This window comes from Ascaphus truei, chromosome 7 (genome assembly GCF_040206685.1).
Source record: "Ascaphus truei isolate aAscTru1 chromosome 7, aAscTru1.hap1, whole genome shotgun sequence".
Taxonomy (NCBI): domain Eukaryota; kingdom Metazoa; phylum Chordata; class Amphibia; order Anura; family Ascaphidae; genus Ascaphus; species Ascaphus truei.
In genome coordinates this window covers 66,440,498-66,462,428 of record NC_134489.1, presented here as the reverse complement: position 1 = coordinate 66,462,428, position 21,931 = coordinate 66,440,498, and the positions used below count along the sequence as shown (strand labels likewise).

General features: G+C 39.9%; 1 protein-coding gene across 3 annotated transcripts in view; it reads right to left on the bottom strand.

Annotated features, from left to right (window-relative positions):
- PDE1A (phosphodiesterase 1A) overlaps nt 1–10,934 on the bottom strand; it is a 363,587-nt gene extending 352,653 nt beyond the window's left edge. Inside the window, exons 1-2 of one of the 3 annotated variants that reach the window (XM_075608901.1) lie at nt 10,477–10,934; nt 9,038–9,152 (exon numbers count right to left, since the gene is read on the bottom strand). Coding sequence is in view for 1 of the 3 variants with exons in the window: in XM_075608896.1 (XP_075465011.1) it covers nt 10,477–10,577 (101 nt within the window). In the remaining 2 variants the exon portion in view is untranslated. The remainder of the gene's footprint in view (nt 1–9,037; nt 9,153–10,476) is intronic. The other 2 variants (XM_075608900.1, XM_075608896.1) reach the window with 2 other exon arrangements.
- Between the last annotated feature and the right edge of the window lie 10,997 nt (nt 10,935–21,931).

Here is a 21,931-nt window from a genome sequence, read left to right as displayed (position 1 = left end):
ATAGCATAGAAACGATCGGAAATAAGCAGGAACGGTACACTTGAGTGTGTACTGGTGGTGGGTAGTAAAACCGCCAGCCACAACAGTCGCGACGCGTTTCGTTTAACAAAGTAAACTTCTTCAGGCGATATCTGGGACACCTGTTTAGGGGTCCTTTATAGGTCTAATTCTGTGCGTCATTGGTTAATACCTAATGGCTGCATGGCCAATCAGGCTCATATACTGATAGGGGCGGGCCACAATAGGAAGACCTCCCTGTTAGTGCATTTAATCCAGTAATGAATTACACTAATTGAGTATATATATAAGTGTAAATAGAAAGGTAAACAGACCTTAAAGGGGAGCCAAAATCATGTGTCCCAAATAGTCAAGTGCAATAAAATATGCATAGTAGTAGCATAAAAAACAAAGTATATGTGCATACTGGATAACAACATTAATAACATTAAATGACATATAAATAACTTTTAAAATATGGGAAATAGAACAAATGGAAAGGTGGGTGGGGGGAGGGGAAGAATTGAAGAAAAAGTGAAAAAAAAAAAAAAAAAAAAAAAGGAGGTAGAAAAAAAAAAAAAATAAATGAATAGCTACATCGATTGCGTAACCACTTATGTCATTTATATCCTGCAATGTGGATGTGGTTTACAGTATGTGGGCCGTACTAAACGTCAGCTCAAAATTAGAGTGATGGAGCACCTCAGAAATATCACTAATATTCCCAAGCTACTGGCATCTAATAAACCATTGACACATCTGTTGTCACACTTTAAGGATGTCCATCAGTGTAGCACTATAGGGGTTAAATATATGGGCATCGAACATATAACAACTAATGTACGGGCTGGTAACATAGATCTTCAGATTGCAAAAAGGGAGCAATTCTGGATATTTACCCTCCAATCCAAGTACCCGGGGGGCTTGAACGACTATGTGGAATTAACCCCTTTTTTGAGGTGAAACCATGCATACGGCAATTTGATACAAACATTGGTCTAATACCTTTTTTATCTGTTTTTTATCTGATTTTTTTAGCTACTTTATCATTACAGTGGTTTTTATTCATTTTATAAGCCTTTTTTTTTTTTTTTTTTTTTTTTCTACCTCTTTTTGTTTTTTTTTCCACTTTTTCTTCAATTCTTCCCCTCCCCCCACCCACCTTTCCATTTGTTCTATTTCCCATATTTTAAAAGTTATTTATATGTCATTTAATGTTATTAATGTTGTTATCCAGTAAGCACATATACTGTACTTTGTTTTTTATGCTACTACTATGCATATTTTATTGCACTTGACTATTTGGGACACATGATTTTGGCTCCCCTTTAAGGTCTGTTTACCTTTCTATTTACACTTATATATATACTCAATTAGTGTAATTCATTACTGGATTAAATGCACTAACAGGGAGGTCTTCCTATTGTGGCCCGCCCCTATCAGTATATGAGCCTGATTGGCCATGCAGCCATTAGGTATTAACCAATGACGCACAGAATTAGACCTATAAAGGACCCCTAAACAGGTGTCCCAGATATCGCCTGAAGAAGTTTACTTTGTTAAACGAAACGCGTCGCGACTGTTGTGGCTGGCGGTTTTACTACCCACCACCAGTACACACTCAAGTGTACCGTTCCTGCTTATTTCCGATCGTTTCTATGCTATCAAAAACGGACAGGCATCCTAAGGACACCTATTGAAGGCCCCGGTTCCTGCACATGTGTGCTACACTCTGCACCACGCTACCACACGTGGAGGACAGGAGAGTGAACAGAGACAGCCCCAGCGCGTGGGTCTGATCTCTCAGAACTGAGATTACCCTTCATACTTCCTATGTGATGCCCTACTCCTGTGATAGACACCAGAATCGGAGATTATTAAAGAAATTTTATATGTAAGTTACTAATTTTATTATTTGTTGCTAATACAATATCTATCTCTCATCTTGGTGCGCTTTTGTGTTTTTTCTTGTTTTACTCACACTCTCATTGGAAAATTCAAATAAGGATGACACTTGTGAGGTTGGTTATATTTACTGTATTTGCATCCTATTATTACAAACTTATTTCTCAAGTATTAATATTCAAATAGCTAATTACAGTCACTGGTAGAATTATTAAACTAAAAAGCTATACAGTATACAAGTGACCCAATCAATTGAGCCAGGTACCTAACTTCCTTATTGTGGGGAGTTAAACGCTGGAATGGAAATACCAGTAGCTATGAACAAAGGCAGTCATTTTAACATCTTATTTCATCCAGCAAAACAGTAATTTACTGTTGAAGAACATAAGACTGGTTGCCTTGGTAACTTTAATTTACTGAGATGGTTTTTTCTTCGCAGTTTTCACATCCAAACTTTCAAATAATCTTATGATATACGATTACACCAATTATAATACTAAAATGAATGAAGAGACTTTAAACTGATAGTTAAGCTATAGTATCTATTTTTTTCAATTGAAATTTGTTATTTTCTCTACAATTTTTAGATATATATATACAGTATATATTTTTTTTTTATGTGTTTTATCAGCACTTACTATTCTACATACAAATGGAATATAATAGAATTATAAATTATATGTATCTAGGATCCAGTATATAACCTAGGTCATAAGTGCACTAGATAATTAAAGTGCTGTCATGAAATATTAATCAATCACTTGATGAAGTATAGCAGTGATCAAACTTTAAGCGCCAAAGTGATGGAAAATGTTTAAATTCTAGTGAAATACCAATGTGCAGTGTATGACAAACAATAATACAGTATTTGTTTTATAACAAAATATAAGTGAGAAGATACCAGATGAATAAAGATGGGCGGAACAGTCCAACTCCGTTCCCCGGAAGTCCGTGGATTGTTTTGACCAAATCCGCCCCTCCTAAAATCTGTCTGTGGCTTGGGTACTAAAAAAAGCCAAGCGGATTAATTCAAATCCATCATTGAAAACAGATTCAGAGAGACATCCTTTTAAATTTAATAGTGTCTCCAGTTATATAAAGTATATATCCCATCAAATATCACTCCAAATAAATTAAGGAGACATGCCTGTGCTATGCAAAGAATATTTAAATGAGTCCAAAATCACACTTCCTAAATGGATTTCCATACCAACTATATAGTGTTGATAAGCCTGAGGCACAAACCTAGTGACTGAAATATGGTTTCTGACCCAACATGACTAGAAACCACAACCACTGCTTTTCTAGGGCGCAGCTCTAGTATTGTGAGCTACAACTGGAGACACTACTAAATTGAAAGCCTGCTCTCACATTGTCATATGTGCTCTCTCATCCATGTGTGGATTTTTACCTTGTTGTATAGGCTTTATTTACCCTTTTTGCACCTACCATAATCCTTTGCCTGGGTCGAGCGAGTACATATGTTGTGCTTGCCTGGTTCACTTGTTCATTGCTGAAATTTCCCCCCATGCTATTTGGACCCTTGTCTCTGCTGGATTTCCCATTAATGACCCGTGCCTCTCTGACCTCCCATTTTCCTGCCGCATGACTGGATCTGTGTCTGCCTTTGGACCCCTCTTCATTTCTGGACCCCTCCTCTGATCTGGATCCCTCCTCACTCCTGAACCCTCCTTCTTCTGATAATTACTTTCTTCAAGTGTCCACCACGGCCCCTTTGTGCAGCTCGTCACCTCCTTGTGTGTTATCAGAGGGGTTGGGGGTTGCTCCCAGTTAGTTGCGGTGGGAGTGCATTGGCTCCTGTGTGTCCTGCTGTCTGTGTTGTCACAGCTGGAACTCGAGCAACCCCATATTTAAAGAGACAAAAAGACAGAAAGGCATTGTATATTATTGTTTATAAAATGTAAAATGGATAAAGAGGTGTTGTAAATGTACTCCCACATTCACCATAGAAATCTCCCACTAAATTGTGTAGGAGATGGGACACTGTTTCTCCACTTCCCACTGGTGCTGATGCCGAAGCTGCCGCACCAGCTCACGTGACGTAATTTCCGGAATCGGTCCATCACTTGGGTGGTCATGGTAGTTCTCCTTTGGCTCTAGTTTGTTAATGTACACAGTTTAGCAAGTCCAATGGCCCTTCACGTTTCACTCTGAAAGCTTCATCAGGGCTTGCAGAATAGCAAAGCATGCAAATCCGATACAAAATGGCACTTTAAAAGCAGATTGACACTTCGGAGCTATGGGAATATGCTTCCATATCTTTCTATAGACATGCTTTTCTAATTTCAAATATCACGTGGATTTAATTTAGCCTGGAAATAATTACATTTGCAAAGATGACTGATATTGACTAAAGAGTGACAATTTTTACATCATGAGTTGTAATAGCCTTTTCAATGGGTTTACTGCACACAGAACAGCTACCATAGCTATGTGGCTAAGAAATGCAAAGATAGTCATTTTAATGTTGAATTACCTCTATATCAGTATCAAGGTTTTCTTTGTCACCCGTGCTATGTTTGCATCACTGAGTGATTTAGGTAGCCAGTAACTGAAGGAGAAATTTAGGGAGAAGTTGATCAGCATAAAATAAAAGTTTTGTCTTGAATTTCCACTTTTTTAGGGTCTACATGATAGTAAAATCTAAACCTAAGAGATCAGCTTCAAATTAAGAAGTATACCAATGCAAACTAAAGCAAGAGACAATGTCAAGAAACAAATTGTAACATCTTAGTGCAAATCCTCTTAACCTTTTTTTGTTGTATTAACTGAAATTGCACCTTATTCATGATAGTTCCAAATTTGTACATGCTATGTCTACAGATGTAGCTAGCATCACTGTCTCTGGTGCCGCTGCCACCCGCGGTCACACAACCATAGTGGTCGCAGCACTGGAGGATTAACACTGCGTGGTTCCTATTTGGAAGCATGGAGCCCCCCGCAGCACGATCGCGGCAGATACTGACTTCGGAACCGTGGACTTTTGCTTCTTCGACCACAGCGGCAGAGACAGAGATCCTGGACATAGATCTGTACATGTCAATATTTAATTCAACTTTGTGTAAAATCATGCTAAATATCTAGAATATTACCAGCATTTACTAAACAACACTAATACAAAAGCATGTTGCTTTGTGCATGTTGAATAGCCCTGCTGCAGTGGTCAAAGTGACTTAATTGCAGCATAACATGCATAACTCACCAGTGGGAGAGGCCCCCATTCAGAAAAAACTACCATGGGCGTAAAGGGGGTGGAGCTTATGTGTTATCACTCCCGAGGCACGATAACTTATCTAATGTATCTGCCATTGCTATCTCAATGCATAGCAAATTCCACATTTTAGATTTTAAGCTCTTCGGAGCAGGGACTCCTTTTCCTAAATGTTACTTGTATGTCTGAAGCACTTCTCCCCTTTATGTATTATTTATTATTTATGATTGTCACGTATATTACTGCTGTGAAACTCTATGTACATTAATGGTGCTATATATAAATAAAGACATACATACATACATCCTTTTACTATACTTTCTGTAAAGAACCATTTCCTTTGTTGCAGGTAGAATCCCCTTTCCTAAGGCTAATATCAAGCATTAACCCCTGTCATTTTTAGTGTGCTTGGGATGAAAAGTTCCCTTTAAATTTCCCTTTACTAACTTTGGATTTGTGTGTGTATCGCTTTGTTCTCCTCCGCCAATAGTCATATCATTACTGTATCCTCCCTGATAATTTTTGGTAATAATAAAGTTGAAATAAAGGTCATTATTGTTTTGTTTTATGTATTGTATGTGGAGAATGGCATATACATTGATAAGGTAGTATGAATACGTTTAGATGCCTGATGCTGAAAGTGTAAAGCATTTCTGATTCATTATACACATTGGCACTAATTATCACAGGGCACACAGTCATGTTAAATCAACATACTGCAGAATGTAAGTCATTTATCAAGTAAATGTGCACCTGTTTGCCATTAATTACTGAGCTGTGTGGGAAGACTTCTTTATATTTAAAACGATGGAAAACGATTTGTAAAAAGTATTCATGAATAACTTGGGTGAATAGTTATTAGGATCTATATTTATCAAGATTGAAGCAACTTGACCCTTTATCTGGCTCTTTATTGGAAATCTTATTTTTTGTTTCTTAGACTTTGTGCTGGAAGGAGGCAGGAGGGCTCACAATTAAGGTTAAAAACCTCACAATAATATACTGTAGGTCCCTTTCCCCACAATATACTGTAACAAGTATCAGGAAGCAAGTGTCCAACAAACTATTCCATGACTTGGCACAATTGACTGTGTCTTGCCTTTGGATACTTTTTTTTGTTCTCTATATATAGTGGAGTCTTTCTTTTTTGCTGTACTGTATTTTGTTGATTTTATTATTGTCATGGAGTGGATGCATGTTTTCTCTTTATTTTACTAGACTGTGTATATGTTGTTCCAAAGCACATTACAAGCAGTCCTGCCAGAGTTGCCCCTAGGAAAATTGAGACCCTCCGTGAATCGTTGTCAAGTAGAGCTGTACGAATGTCTTCAAATGAGTTTCACTAAATGTTTGGAATTTTCTTAAATTTCAAGTTTTTGTAAAATTTTCCTGAAAGGTGACAGTGCTCACAATTTCATCAATGTTTCCGAATGTTTATCCCTTGCCTTGCCTTCCTTGATCCTGTTTGACTTCGGCTTCTACCTGGACCTCCGCTTTCTCTGACCCCTGACTTCGGTTCGTATTTGGACTTCTACCTTCTCTACTCCTGGACCCCGTCTTTGCCCTACGACTATCTGATCTCTCCAACCCTAGACCACGGCAAGTATCACGACCATTTTACCATCTCCTACCCTGACCCGGCTACACTACCTTCACTCTGCACTCCGGACTTGGTTACAGGTCGGTGGTTACCAACATCCCGACCTCAACCTCGCCGTCCTGTTTGTGGTGAGCACTCGTGACACAGAGAGAGAAATGCGTTGGGTATGTATGCTTGTGTCACCCCATGGTGTATTAATTACTTTTGTATTTATTTACTTGACATTTTGGAACTATTTTTAAAGAAACATGAATAAGATGTTTTTAAGGCTTGGTGCAGAACTGTTTTATGTACCTGTCAAGGCTATAATCATCTACTGATTCATTTTTTAATTCTTGGAGATTTTTTATAAGAAACAGAAATAAAGTTGATACCTTTATAATTCAATCTCCGGAGAGCAACGTTGCTTTTTATTTATTTTTTTGCTCTTCTGTTTCAAATTCTACATATGTGTCTAGTTACTAAAGTTTAAATCAACTGGTGCAAAACCAATGCAAACAACTGCATTCTTTAGTAAATAGCCCCCTTACTATCTTCTGAGTTGCACTGATTTTACTGCTGTGGACTAAAGTATTTAATTGCCAAGATACATATAATGGAGTGATAAGTTGTCACCACCAGTGTATCTTCCTTCAGCATGGTCCGGATCTAAGGCAGGGGTCGGCAACTCATCTGCAGGATTTTGAAAATCATACAGTATTATGCTATGTTTTTCATGTTATTTTTGTTTCATGTGCTGTGACCATCATCCGCTTTAAACATTTATCGGAGTGGCCAGGACTATTCATCTAGGACCGTGGTGGGCAACCCTTGGCCATGAAAGTGTGGCGATTTTGAGTTTGACTGCTCCCACAGTAAAATAAACTTTTTCCTGACGGCGTGTACTGGTTTCCACTTTCTGAATGAGTCAATGAAGTGAACCAGCAGCAGGTGATAGTGTTGAGGTGAGTGAAGCAGCAGCAGCAGGTGATAGTGCTGAGGTCAATGAAGCAGCAGCAGGTGATAGTGCTGAGGTGAGGGAAGCAGCAGCAGGTGATAGTGCAGAGGTGAGGGAAGCAGCAGCAGATGATAGTGCTGATGTGATTGAAGCAGATGAACAATGTGTGTTTTAAATGTTCGATTGAGCAACCTAATTTCTCAATTTTTACATAGTGGAGCGATTTTCACTTCTCATTCGCCACACCTGTGGCTACATTGAAAAATAGGTTGCCCACCTCTGATCTAGGATAATCTATGGTTGTAATTATTACACCTCAATGTAATCATTGTTCTATTCATGAGATTATACCTACCAGGTGCCGTTACAGTATTTTTGGTTTTTGTTTTACTGTCCTAATTGACATGTAATAAAGAAGAAAGGTGTGAAATTATTAAAGATGTGAAACCCTAAGGACCAAAATCAATCTGGAACAAAAACTAGCAATTAAAAGGAAAAGTAGTTTTTATTATCAGTGAGACTTCATTGATGTCTATCAGACTGACTTTAAATCAGTGAGACTTACTGAAAATAGCGAGAGCGGACATGTCCGAAAATATACATTTACTACATATAGACATGTGTCCTGTCTAACACATGTGAATGTGCTCACAAGTGATATTTTTATTTGAGATATATATATATATATATCCAAAACAAATACTCGATATCGTTCTGTGGCTAACGAAAGGCTTTCATTTGTGCAACCTTTCTAGATACACTGATCTCTTCTTCGGGCAATGTTACAATGGATAAAGCAAGAAAAGTTATCTGTGGATGAAACCTATCCCTCCCCCTGTGCTGTATGCGATTTATGACTTTAGGTGTTAAATGGTCCCTGAATGTTTGTGATGTAAGAGTGTGTGTGTATGTGTATATGTGTGTATGTGTGTAAATGTAAATTTATAAAGTACCCCCCGTGTATACAGCGCCTTGCAAAACGTATGTGTGAAGGGGGAGTGTATACAATGGTGTTGGAGGGTGTTGAAATATAAGAGGGTGTTGCATTACTATAAATGTGTGTGGATACTATGTAGTCCTTATTGGTATAATGGGATAGAATTACATTGTACATTTATAAGTGTAAGAGACAGGTGTGTGTGCATTCATATAGCACAGTATTTATAGACATGGAATTTAGCTCTCATGGGAAGAGTTCTCGTGTAGTGGCTCATGAAACTGCGGTCTCGGTTTTGGCCACCGGTCAGTGTCCCGAACAGTTTAATAAATTTGTATTCATATATAATAGATAGTGTTGGATGGATAGGTATGTATGTATGTATGTATGTAGTATTTACTCCATTAATACTGAATATACAAGTCTTACCTAAATTCCCAACCATATACGGTTGGTCTCTTCTTTGTTGGGAATATTATTCAACTAACCAGGTCCCCAATATCTCCTCCAACTCATTCTCAGACAATTTAAGTTTGCTGATCTTCTGTCATTGAAGAATTAGAGGAAGGAAACATCAGTGATACTACATACAGACAACTAGATTTAAACTTTCACCTTTATAAGGAGACAATTTGACTGTCTTTTTTTCAGATTATAAGTCATGTACAGTATATACGTGTATCCCATTAAATCTTTAACTTTGTATTCTGCAGACAGGTTTCAGGGCCTACAGTACATTTGCAAACATATTAAGCTTATTTTAAATGACCAAATGATAAAAATGGTAGAGAAAGGGCTACATCGCTGACTGGTTTTATTTTATTGCTATTCCAATGTTTGTTGTTAAGTGGAACGGAATCTTTCTGAGATTGCAGCAGGTTAGGTGACCTATGTGAGGCAGATACTGCAGATGGGCTCAGGTGTTTTTGTCACTGACAGTTTATGAAAAGAAAACAACAAAGGGAATATATTTGCAAAAATATGAAAATACATTGAACATATTTTTCCATGGAAACATCTGATCTCCTCATTCACATTAAATTTACTAACACCATCAATTACATTTAAAAAAAAAAAAAGATTATAAGTATAATAAATGTGAAGAAATTATGCATTTTCTTATTATTGTTGAAGGGTTCCTCGAATGCAATTACATTCTACTTGCTACAAATTAGTTTTAAATTCCTTGTGTATAAATATCCCTCATGGCTATGAGATGACACATCATAAAGGAATATTGACACAAACATAACATTTGACAAATTTACAAGTGTTGATGAAATACCATTTACAGTAAATTTGACATCTATGACATAATTACATTTGGACTGCTGGTATATTATTTTAATAAACTACGGTGTAGTTGAGGGGAAAGTGTAAAAAAACAGTTTACACACCTTTTTAAAGGGAAAACTTAACTTTGATCATTACTTTGTTGGGAAAAACATAGTATTCCTGGGTAGTTTTCTAATTTATCATTTCTAAAATCATCTATTTTTGCTTTGTTACTAGAGAGCTCATATTGAATCTCTTGAAGTGATGTATTGATTGCTACATGTTCTCACAGTTACTCAAGACATGAAATCTAACCTTTCCAAAAGTATGAAAGCATCAACATATCCGGTACAGTAAAATCAAGGTTCAGTAAGTAGTGTTGCACATCAAAACACAAGTGAAATTTGCAACTTGTTTCCTTTCAACGCAACTAAAGCACCACAAAAAGTTTCTAACATAATATATTAAAATGATAATTTTTAATTATATTATAATAACACTTCAGATACCTCAGCACTTTAATGATCTCAATTGTAGCAACGGTACTAAACAGATCTCACATGTGAAATAATAGTGAAACAGAAGGTACTTACATTCCTTGTAAACGTTGAATCATTTTATCGTTTGATTCTTTTCTTTGTAATTGTGATGAGGTGTTTTCATAGTTCTCCGTTTCAGAAGATGTAGGCTCCATTGTGTTTGTTCTCAGGTAACACAGTCACATTCTAAGTACCACCAAGTAAAAGCATTCCTCAGTCCATAGTATCTCACTAAATCAATGCACGTTTAGAAGCAACAGCTTATCTATAAAACACATAAGGGTTAAACAGATGAATGAAGCATTTGCTTATTCACTTTGATAGGTAAACCCACTGTTTTTTCTTCTTCTATGGCATTCAGCAATTTAAACTATTCTTCAGCCCTAACAAGTAGAGCTCGTACATGTAAGATAGGAAGCATATAACTGCCTGCCTGAACGCTCAAGCTCTTCCCACATGCAGTTCATTTTTACAGTTGTGTGCATTGGAGCACAAAAGCACTTTGCAATATCCTAGATTTCATTGTCATTTAGAATAAAAGAGAATCACTTAAGCTCCACGAGTGACAGATTGCGGAAGGGAAATATAAGAACTGAGACAAACAACAAACAAAATTAGCAAATCTCCCAGGCATGAGCTAAGCCTAAGTACTCTATATTTTTCAAGTAAACAGTTCAAAACAGCTGCGTGATTTCATTGTGGGAAATAAAACAGCTGTAGGAAAATATAACCAATGGACAGGTTGTAGTTGAAGGAACATGGATCATCTGATGCTGCAATCCTTTTGTGATCATTCACCTTCTCCTAGCAACTACACACAGTAGGTAAATGTCAGTTAAACCAGTGATGAACAAGCAGCTGCAACCCATACTGTACATCACTTGTCCCCTAAACCCTTTTGGGACATACAGTGCGAGAGTACTGAATGGTTCAATGTAAACAGGACTGCATGAGTCAGTACTTCTTTATAATTACACACCAGTAATAATGTCAAGATCTAACATTTGTTTCACTGGCCGCTCTATTCTGTTCATCAAAAAAGAGAGACCCAAGTCCAATGAAAAGTGAAAAAGGCAGTGCCATGAGACATCTCCATCTAGTTATTTCAGATGTGAGATACGCATCTATGTTAATTTACAAATACAGCTAAAACATCCACAGAGACATATTTAATATGCTGTTACATAAATATTTTCTGCTTATATATTCCTGGACGTGTACATAGAATTTTGCAGGCCCAATGAGTCGCTGTCCTGAACAATTTACAATCTAATTTTGCCACCTGAGGCACAGAGAAATTGAGTGACCTCAAGGTCACACAAAGTGCTGACATTGGGTTTCAGATGGGGTTCACCCATTTCCAAGGTAGCGACATTACCACTGAGCTACTCCTTCACCCACCTTGACACAAGATATACCATGCAAAGTTGAAAGTACCAACTCATCAATAATGCAAGGTTTATTAAAATGCTCCTTTACTTTTTACTCATGGTCAACTAACAAAAAAGCATGTATGTATATCTTTATTTATATAGTACCATCTATGTACATGGCGCTTTACAGCAGTAATACACGTGACATACTGTAATAATATAACACATAATGGGAATAAACGCTCATAAAAGTAACATTAGGAAAAGGAACTTCTACCCCGAAAAGCTTACAATCGTAGTGGTAAACAGGAAGAACGTACAGAGACAGAGGAAGGGTGTTTTGGCAAGTGCGTCTGCAAGAGACCAAAGTCGATGGATGAGATGTATAGTATCAGCCAACGGAGCTACCTGTATGCTTCGTTAAAGAGGTGTGTTTTAAGATGCGTCTTAAAGGTGGATAGAGAGGGTGCTAGTCAAATGTTGAGGGGAAGAACATTCCAGAGGTGTATGGCAGTGAGTGAGATGTTTTAGGCAGGAGAGGGCTTTAGATACAAAAGGGGTAGAGAGAAGAAATAGTTAAGAAGAATGCAAGAGTTGGGACGGTGCATAGGGAGAAATTAGGGCTAAGATGTAAGGAGGGGCAGAAGAGTGTATATCCTTAAAAGAGAGAAGCATAATTTTATATTTAATGCAGGATTTGATAGGAAGCCAGGAGAGGGATTTCAGCAGGAGAGACGCTGAAACAGATTTAGGAGAGAGTAAAGTTATTCTAGCGGCAGTGTTTTGGATAGATTGTACGGGAGACAGGTGCGAGACAGGAAGGCTTGACAGTAGAAGGTTACAATAGTTGAGACAGGAGAGAATGAGGGACTGTGCTAGAGTTTTTGCAGTAGAGAAACAGAGGAAAGGGTGTATCTTTGCAATGTTACAGAGGAAAAATGGACAGGTTTTAGCTATAGTAAACAGAGAAAATTGAGCGCAATAACAATAACACTAGGTTTTAGCTACTCTGTGAATATGAGAGGAGAATGTGAAAGAGGAATAAAATGTGCCGCCTAGGCAATGTGCTTGTGATACTTGGTGTATGATAGTGCTGCAAACAGTAATGTATAAGGGGACAATAGAGCCACTCTTGGAGGGTAGTATGAGGAGCTCCGTTGTTGACATGTTAAGCTTGAGTCGGCGGAGGGCCATCCAGGATGATATAGCTGAGAGGCATTCAGAGACTTTGGTCTGTATAATGGGGGGCAAGGATAATTGATGCGAATATAGAGACTCTCATTATCAATTGACAACTCTGCCTTCACGTGGCACCCCTCGTTTCTAACAAAATGGGCTCTGTTGACCCTTGGGCCTAACATCCCCTTTGGTATATCCGGCTAAACAACATCCATGGATCTTTTTTAAGTGGTTTTCTGTGGAAGTCGCCTATCCCCATCCGTGGGTAAAGAGGCGGAAAGTAAAGTAAGTATAGTATAGTAGGTGTAAGGTCAGGTATTGAAAAGTCAATTGGTGTGTCATCAGCATAGAGGTGATATTTGAATCCAAGAGATGTTATAAGGTCACCCAGAGAGAGTGTTTTAAAGAGAAAAGGGAAGACCACAGAGAGATTGACAGGGGAGGTGGTGATGTTAGCAAACGAGAAATTGAAAGTAAGATGGGAGGGGAAGAGGAAATCCAGGACAGAGCTCTGTTACAGATTTCAAGAGTATGAAGAATGTGAAGGAGCAGATGGTGGTCCACAGTATCAAAGGCTGCAAAGAGGTCGAGCAATATGAGCAGTGTAATTACCTTTGTCTTTAGAAGCATGGAATTTATTAGTTATGTAGAGGGTCTAGGAGAGAATAGGAGGTGAGAAAATTGAGCAAGTGAGAGAATACAAGGCATTCAAGTACTTTAGAGTAAGGGAGCGCAACCTTTCCCTGTTGCACCCCCCCTGCCTGCTCTCCCCCCCCCCCTCCCCTCTTTACCTTGTCTTCGGCGTCAAATGACACCACAGGGTCACGTGACCCTGTGGCGTCATTTGATGTTGCCTTGCCATGGTGATGCATTGCCGAAGACAAGGTAAGGGACGTTCCAGAGGCCTTACACGATCCCCTGGCATTTAATTTAAATGCTTTGTGAAAGAATGTGTGGGGCCCCTGTAACTGCCGTGACCCCCTGGAAAATCTTGCGTGCCCCAGTTTGCGCACTTCTGCTTTAGAGGCAGAAGGCAGGATGATAGAGAAACAGGTAGGGTCAAGCTTGCTGTTTTTGAGTATAACTATTGCATGTTTGAAAGAGGAGGGAAAGGTACCAGAGAGGAGTTAAAAATATATTTGAGCATAGGGATTAGAGTAGGAGCAAGAGGTTTGAGGAGATGGTGGGAATGGGGTTGAGAGGGCAAGTGGTAGAGGGAGAAAAGGAGATCAGCAGCGACACATTCTCCTCTATGACAGCGGAAAAGGAGTCAAGGAAGGCTGGATTAAAGTTAGGAAGAGGTGTAGATTGTGAACAGGATACAGAGGGGATGTCATGATGTATGGAATCCACCTTTGTCTTGAAATAGTCATCAAGGGTGAAATGGAGGAAGAAAAATAGGTAACACAGTGGTCTGACTGGGAGAGTCAAAAACAGAGAAGAGTCAGTATGGGTTAGACTTTTGTGTGCCGATTAGTGAAGAAAAGTTAGTTTGTTTAGCCTGGGAGAGACCAGAGTTAAAACAGGATAAGATGCATTTGTAGTGAAGGAAGTCTACGAGAGGGTAAGATTTCCTCCAGATACGTTCGGAGGAACGAGTGCAGGAACACAGCATGTGTGTAGCAGTTTAGCCAGGGTTTGGGGTTAAATAGTAAGAATGACAGAGAGAAAAAGGGACATGTAGATCAAAAGAGGAGGATAGGGCAGAGTTGTGGTTCCTGACATGATTGTCAGAGTCTGGAGCAGAGGGAAGAGCGTAAAGTGGAATCAAAAGCTGGTAGGTTAATAGAGTGCAGGTCTTTGCAGAAATGAGGGGTAGATGGAGTGGATAAGGGGAGCAGTGAGAGAGAGAGAAAATGAGATTAGATAATGGTCAAAGAGAGGAAAGGGGGAAATGGAGAACTTCATGAGTTTTTTTTGTGAATTTTTGTGGGTGCTGAATGCAGTCCATTGGTGACAGCCAAAAGAAGAGGTAAGAGAGAGAAAGCGGGAAGCCCAAGTGAGAAAGGGTCCATAATATGACAGTTGAAGTCCCCAAGGAGAAGAGGGGAGCCTGAGGAGAGAAAGAAGGAAATCCAGGATTCAAAGCGTGAGTGAAAGATGGTAGGGGGGTGAGTGGAGGTAGGTGAGCGATAGATGACCGCCACATGGAGAGTAAGAGGAGAAAAAAGCTAGACAGTGTGAGCCTCAAAGGAGGGAAAATAAAAAGAGAGGGAGGTATAGGAAGGGTTTTGTAATGGCAGATTGAAGAGAGGAGGAACCCCATTTCTCCACCCCTGCCATCAGGGCACGGAGTGTTGAAGAAAGAAAAGCTACCATAAGAGGACAGTTTGCAGTGCAGTCAGACTGAGCGAACCAAGTTTCGTGTAATAGGGACCTAACCTTGTTGAAGAAACTGCCTCTAAATCCAGCACCGAGCTGGTTAAGTGCAGCCACGCAATTGACCAGACTCCACCTGCCTAATTAGGACTCTGAGACAGGTTTAAAACTCCTACTGAAACAGACCCAGAGAGATTTTCCTCAGCACATAACAGTGCTGACATGAGTACAGGGTCTTCAATATACAGGAGGACTGAGTATTGACAACAAGACACAAGGGGACCAGACCTCTTTTCCTGGACACAGAGGACCAAGGAACCTGCCAGAGGCTGGACCCTCAAGCACACTAAGACACCTGGACACCACTGACATGAAGAGCCACCAGCTTTAAAGGTACTGCTGAGACTTTGGGATGGTAGGCTGGAAAGGGGCTTATCCTCCTAGTCTTGTAAGAGAGGGACTGGGGGAAGTAAGTAAGCCCTTACAAAGGGATAGGTGTTTGTTGTGTTTGTATATTTTTGTTTGCTCCACTGTTTAAAGTGACAGGCTTTATAAAGCCATATTTTAAATTCACCCTAAACGGTTTCCATTTGCATACCTCTGCACACATTTCTTACATCTCGGTTATAGCAAAGAGGCGCAGAGAGTGAAAGAAAAATAAGTCGCGCATAGAGAGGAAGTTGTTGAAAAGGAGCGGGCATTCCAAAGGGCACATGAGGGAGAGAGGATGTTGACGGGGGATGAGTATGAGATTAGAGAGGTTGACACAAGGAGGAGTAAACTTGTATATGGAGGCATGCATGACATAGTCCATGTGCATGACAAATGTGCCCAAAATAATAATTTTCTATATTGATAAGGCACATATGTGTAATTGTAGAATTGGTAAGGCAGCTTCATTTTCGTGCAGCCAGGTGACAAATTTAAATTACATATCCAGTAATTGCTTATCAGGAGCCTTAGGGGCCTATTCACAAAATGTCGATAAAATAAGTGCATTGCCAAATGACTAAGCATTGATTTATTGTGCACTAAAACATGTTGGTAAAAATGGTATTCACTAAGAAAAAATCCAAGTTTTTTAAAGTTTGATAAAAAAAATGCACTATCGAACGACTTGGTTTTTTTTTCTTCTAAGTCCTATGGCGCTATAATCCTACTGATCAACAATTGATTGAAACTGCAGCCTGGAAGAGCTGCATGGAGATGCTGCGTCTCCATGCACAGCTCTTACAGGCGGCCGTACTGTTCCAGTATTAATTTTAAAACTAGTGTGTGGGAGCAAGGGTCTCCTGAGCTGAACCGTATTGATTTCAGCCTCGGGGACATCCCTACTTCCCGAGATACAGGCCCCGTTATGGGGTATACGTATCCCAAGTGTGTTTAAATCTCCCACGTCACGTGACCAGGGGATTTAAATTCTGTAATTAGGCCTAGAAACCCACCCTGGGGCAACTACAAGCTTCACCCACCCCCTGTACCAACAACTATGCAGTGCCTGATTTGTAACCCTTTGAAGCGCGGTTAGCCGCTAAGGTAATGAAAGTGGCAGCAAGTTTTTTTTTCCTCCACAAGATTGATACCGGAGGCCGACAGGGACCCGCAGACACCACCTGAGGCCCCCGGACACCTGTGAAGACCACCAGGAGGCCCCCGGACACCTGTGAAGACCACCCGGATGCCCCCGGACACCTGCAGGGGCCCTCCGGCTCTACAGGGGTCCTGCTGGTCTCTGGTATCAATCCTGCGCATAAAAAAAATTAATCAAATGCTTTTATGCATCTTGCAATATCTTTAGCGCCAGACTTTAGCTGGCGACAAAATATTGCAATATTTTAAAGTTTGATAAGCTTATCACTGTTTAGTGAATAGCTATTACTGGCAAAAAATAACGATTTTGCCATTTTTTGGCTTGTCGGACGACTTTTTTGGCTCAGGCTGTTAATGGTCGTTAAAAAGCCATTATAGCGCGATACTGCACTGTTATCACAGTGAATAGCAAAGAAGCAAGTATCGCGTGGTTAGATTGTTGACTCTGGGTGCACACGTCCAAATTTGATTTGGCTGCTCGCTGATGCGTCACGTGAGGGGTTCGCCCCATGAGGGCGAACAAGCTCCATGATGTCACGACCGCGCCTCCCGACAGGCCCCCTGTGAGCGAAAATAGCTGGCCAGGAATCGTTCGGCCAAGCAGAGAATGTGTTGTCAAGGCTCTCGAGCACCAGCGCGAGTGCTCCCAGCCTGGCTGCAGCCTAAGAAAAGGAACAAAATATTTTATGCTAATAATAATAATAATGACACAGACAACGTACAGTACACAGCTCTGTACAAAGAAATTGGCAGGTACAAAGAGTCCCTACCCAAAGTTCTTATCATCTATTTATGGTAACCAAAGCACAGGGAAATAAAATTGCCCCATGTCCCAGGAGAGCGGACCATGGAATTCAAACAGGGTTCATCCTGTTCAAAGGCAGTATTATTACCCCAAAGCTACAGTATTCCTTCAGCACATGCAGGAACCTATTGATATTGTTGTGAGATCTAACAATCCATTAAATTAGTCTTACATTGAATTCAATTCCAATAGAACATTTATTTTTGGAGTTGCTGTGATGTTACTGGGTAGGAAACATAATCTAACCTAAGTGCTGTGCACATTAAATGTCAGCTGCATCCATATGTGCCAAACATTTACTTTACTACAAGGCTTTTGCTTTTTGAGCAGGGAAATCTGCCAAGTGATTTTATTTTCCTGTATTATCAGTGTTATTCATAGATTTCGGGAGCTTTAAAACCTCAGACCAGTCTTTTACATACATTTTGTGGTTGTGAATGTAGTCTACAATCCTTACCCTAAAAGCAGTATGTTTGTTACCAGGTAAAACTGAAAAATCTTCATAGACGTACGGTAGTTGAACATACGCTTTTGAATATTCCTTGCTCTACTGCAGATATACTGTACTGCTGTGCTTTTAAAGCTGTGTTAACAGCAAGCATTCGCTTATATGGGCTCCATGTAACCATGGATTTTCAGACAAAAGGTGACACATTGTGTGCTCATTTGCATGTCATTTCCCAGAATCCCTTGCTGTAGTGGAAGCGCTGTATGCTGGTTGATAATGGTGAAAGGCAGGGTTGCAATACGGTGGAGGTTTCTTGTTGCCTTTTTCACCCACCATAACTTAAAAAGTGATGGTAAACCATACAGTCTTTCTGTGTGATCTGCCTTCCTAAACTGGGACTTTATTAAACTATCTAAATAGCCTCTCGATAATTAACTAAAATCTGGGATGCCAAGGGATGTAGGAGCCAGGCTATTACCTATGAGGATTTCAATCTTTACAGGAATTTCTTCCATACAGCTGTTTAGTAGTCGAACAACAAGTATCTGAGGATATACTGTTTTCGTTTTTGATGAACTGTAAAACAGTAGGTGTGTGATCTCAGTCTGGCGGTCTTCTGAAGTCTATACAGACATTACCGAAGGATTGGACTATGATTTCTATTGAGCAGTCATTAGGTTTACCCTTGACCTGATACAATTACATTGGACTGGAGACACTTTTTCCATCACAATACGCCTGCCGAGGAGATCCCCCTGATCCTGATACCACGATATACTGTTGTATGGTTTCAATTTCCTGCTACCCTTTTCTTCATCGCTTATTTAACTTTTTTTTTATTGTGAATGAACATGTAAGAGATGTGTGCAGAGATATGCAATGGAGACCGTTTTTAAGGTGAAAGTAAAATAAGGCTTTATTGCGCTTGTTCCTTAACACGGCAAAACATTAAAAATAAACAAAATAAAGTACTACTCCACCTTGGAGAATAGCTACACCTTTACTCCAGCCCTCTCTAACTGGGTTGATAGCTAAGCTAATTACCAACCCAAACATATATATATTTAGATATACAACAGTCCAACAAGAAAGTCTCTTATCTGTTCTTGTAGCTGTAGGGGAAGGCCTCTCTGCTCTCCTGGGTCAGCACCCTTGTTTGCTATGGAAATGTCTGTGTCTAGGTATAGAGGTCTGGTCCACTTGTCTTGCTGTCAGTATACAGCCCTTCTGCGTGCATCAAGCTATCTTTCCCCCTGGTCAGTCCAGTTGTGGGCTAAGGAAAATCTTCTTCCTGTAACTCAGACAAGGCTTTTTCTTACAGTCCTAATCAGCCAGATGGAGTCTGGTTGATTGTTTGTGCAATTAACCAGCACACTGCTGGATTTAGAGGCAGTTTCTCTCAACAGTGATTAGTTCCTGTTACATACCTCCCATGTTTATAGGAAGCTCGGGCTTACCACGGCCGAAGCCCATCCTTCCACTCTCATTCGACATATCTCTGTGGCTCGAATGAGAGTGGATGGAGGAAGAGAACCCTCGGTCCTGCTGGGATTGGAACCCTTTATCCAGGCCAATAATATCTCTTCCATAGGAGGCTTGAGCTCAGCACTTTTCAGTCATTTGAGGAGGATTTTTTCCAGCACAGTCTTTCTGCTGACCGCTTGGTCACGAGTTTTCTCTTGCATCAGGCGAAATTTTTTCTCTGAGTTTAGGGTGACCACCTGCATCGGGTTCTGTATTCACACTCACGGATGGTTCCAGGTGGACAGAGTTTTATACCTTTTGATTGACCCTCATGGTCTCTTTTTTTTGTAGTCAACTAATGTGGTAGCTGTAGAGGTGTGCTCACCGCAACAGTTCTGAATCAGCTGGATCCTGCTTCTCCTTTCCTTTGAGGGCGTATCCAATTCTCCGTGGGGATTGACGTCAGTATTATTAGTATCCAACCGTATTCTCAATAATCAGGGGTGGGCCGGTGCCATCATCTGAAGCTTCCACCGTTGCCATGGTTCCCTTGCATCCACCGTCTGTTTCCTTGAGTCTGCACGGTGCGTTCTCATGCGCACATGATGTCATCCTCGGACGTCGTCCAATTCGGATCCAGTCTCACCTGTGAGAGGCGACTTACATCACCACGCTGCGTTTATCCCAGCTGTGTCCCACGGAGATCGTCTGTGCGTTGTATATCCCTTGTTGCTTAGCAACGTAATTAATTTGTAGCGCTCCTACTCAAGAGACATTCAGATTAGTTTCAATAAATTCAATAATATATGTATCACATCCATATGATGACAAAATTCTTTATGGTAGCATTAAAAGCAGCAATTACGCTATCCCAAGTGACAAATACATAAACTGGTGAGTGATTAAAAAACTTTAAAATTACAATTTTTGTATGCCTTTTTTTAAATATAAACAGTGTTTTGGAAATCTCACTTTAAATCAATCATTCAAATCAGTAACAGTAATGTGATTGTTCATTGAAACTGAAAATTGCCTAGCAGCTATTTTGTTCATACCTAGGAATTCTAGAGAATGTGTGACCAATAGACCTGTGTGGGAATACCTTATTTCTGAAAGCATAGTGAACTAATATTTTAATACAGTTCTAGCATAATGGATCAGTAACCAAACTCTGAATACATGTCAATTTTTACTTAAACTTGATACGGTATATTGGTGCTTATGTACTGTATAAAGGCAAACATGGTGCAATTCTGGGGGACACATAGCTTCAGAAGTACCATATAAAAGACAAAATCCTAATAATTACAATGGGATTATTTTCTTTGATACATCCAGTGCAGTTTTATGTGCCCCAGAACGGCATTACTTTAGCCTTGATACAACAGTAAGCCCTTACACATTTGTCTGTCTAGTAGAAGATTCTTATTTATGAGTGTACAAATACTGGGATGCTAAACCATTAAATACTCAATGTGTCAATATTCCTGAAATTCTTTATGATCGCTAGTTACATGATGCATTTTTATTTTATTTTACGGGACACGTTTGGACAGGTACAAGAGCATACGTACTGCATCAATGAATGAATCTGAGCTTTTCCAATACATTTTTCACTAGACGGCGATATTTCTGATACAGGTGTCACCCGTATTAACACCTACTTTCTAGGTTTGGAAAAAGTATATAAACAACGGGCGAAATTGTGGTGGGAGGTGGCCAGTTTAGAGAATTATCTCTTTGCAGACCTCATCCCTAGGGGCCTGAGAGTTGATCTGGCACCCTCCACACCACATACTGACCCTGCTTTCCTAATCGAGTGGAATAAGATAATAGGCATCTGTTCGGCATCTTTAATGAAATTACTAGTTGAGGCTGATAACACTAAACTACAGACAGTCACTGCAGAGTTGGCAGTTCAACGTAGTGACGCAGATAAGTGGAGAGGTAACTCAGAATTCATTAGCTTGGAAAATAAACTAGAGGAAACTATTAGTAAATTCACTCGTGAATTGAAGGAACGCAAACAGCGAAAGTATATCCGTGACTTTAAAGAGGGTAAAATATACAAGCAGAAGAAAGAAACTAAAAAAGTCCGCTTTAATCACCCAGCATCCTCAACCGATTGGGATACCTCTAACGAGGAGAGTGACGGTGGGACTAAAAGGGAAACTGGACGAGTGGAACCCCCTAGGGTTGGTTTTTTAGATCAGGACCCCCGTTACCCACCACCCCAAGACCTAGGAAGACCAGAAGAGGCAAGATGGGGTGGGTTAAGAGACAGAGACACCAGGGGTTACAGGGGGGGACAGAGGAGACGATATCGTCAAC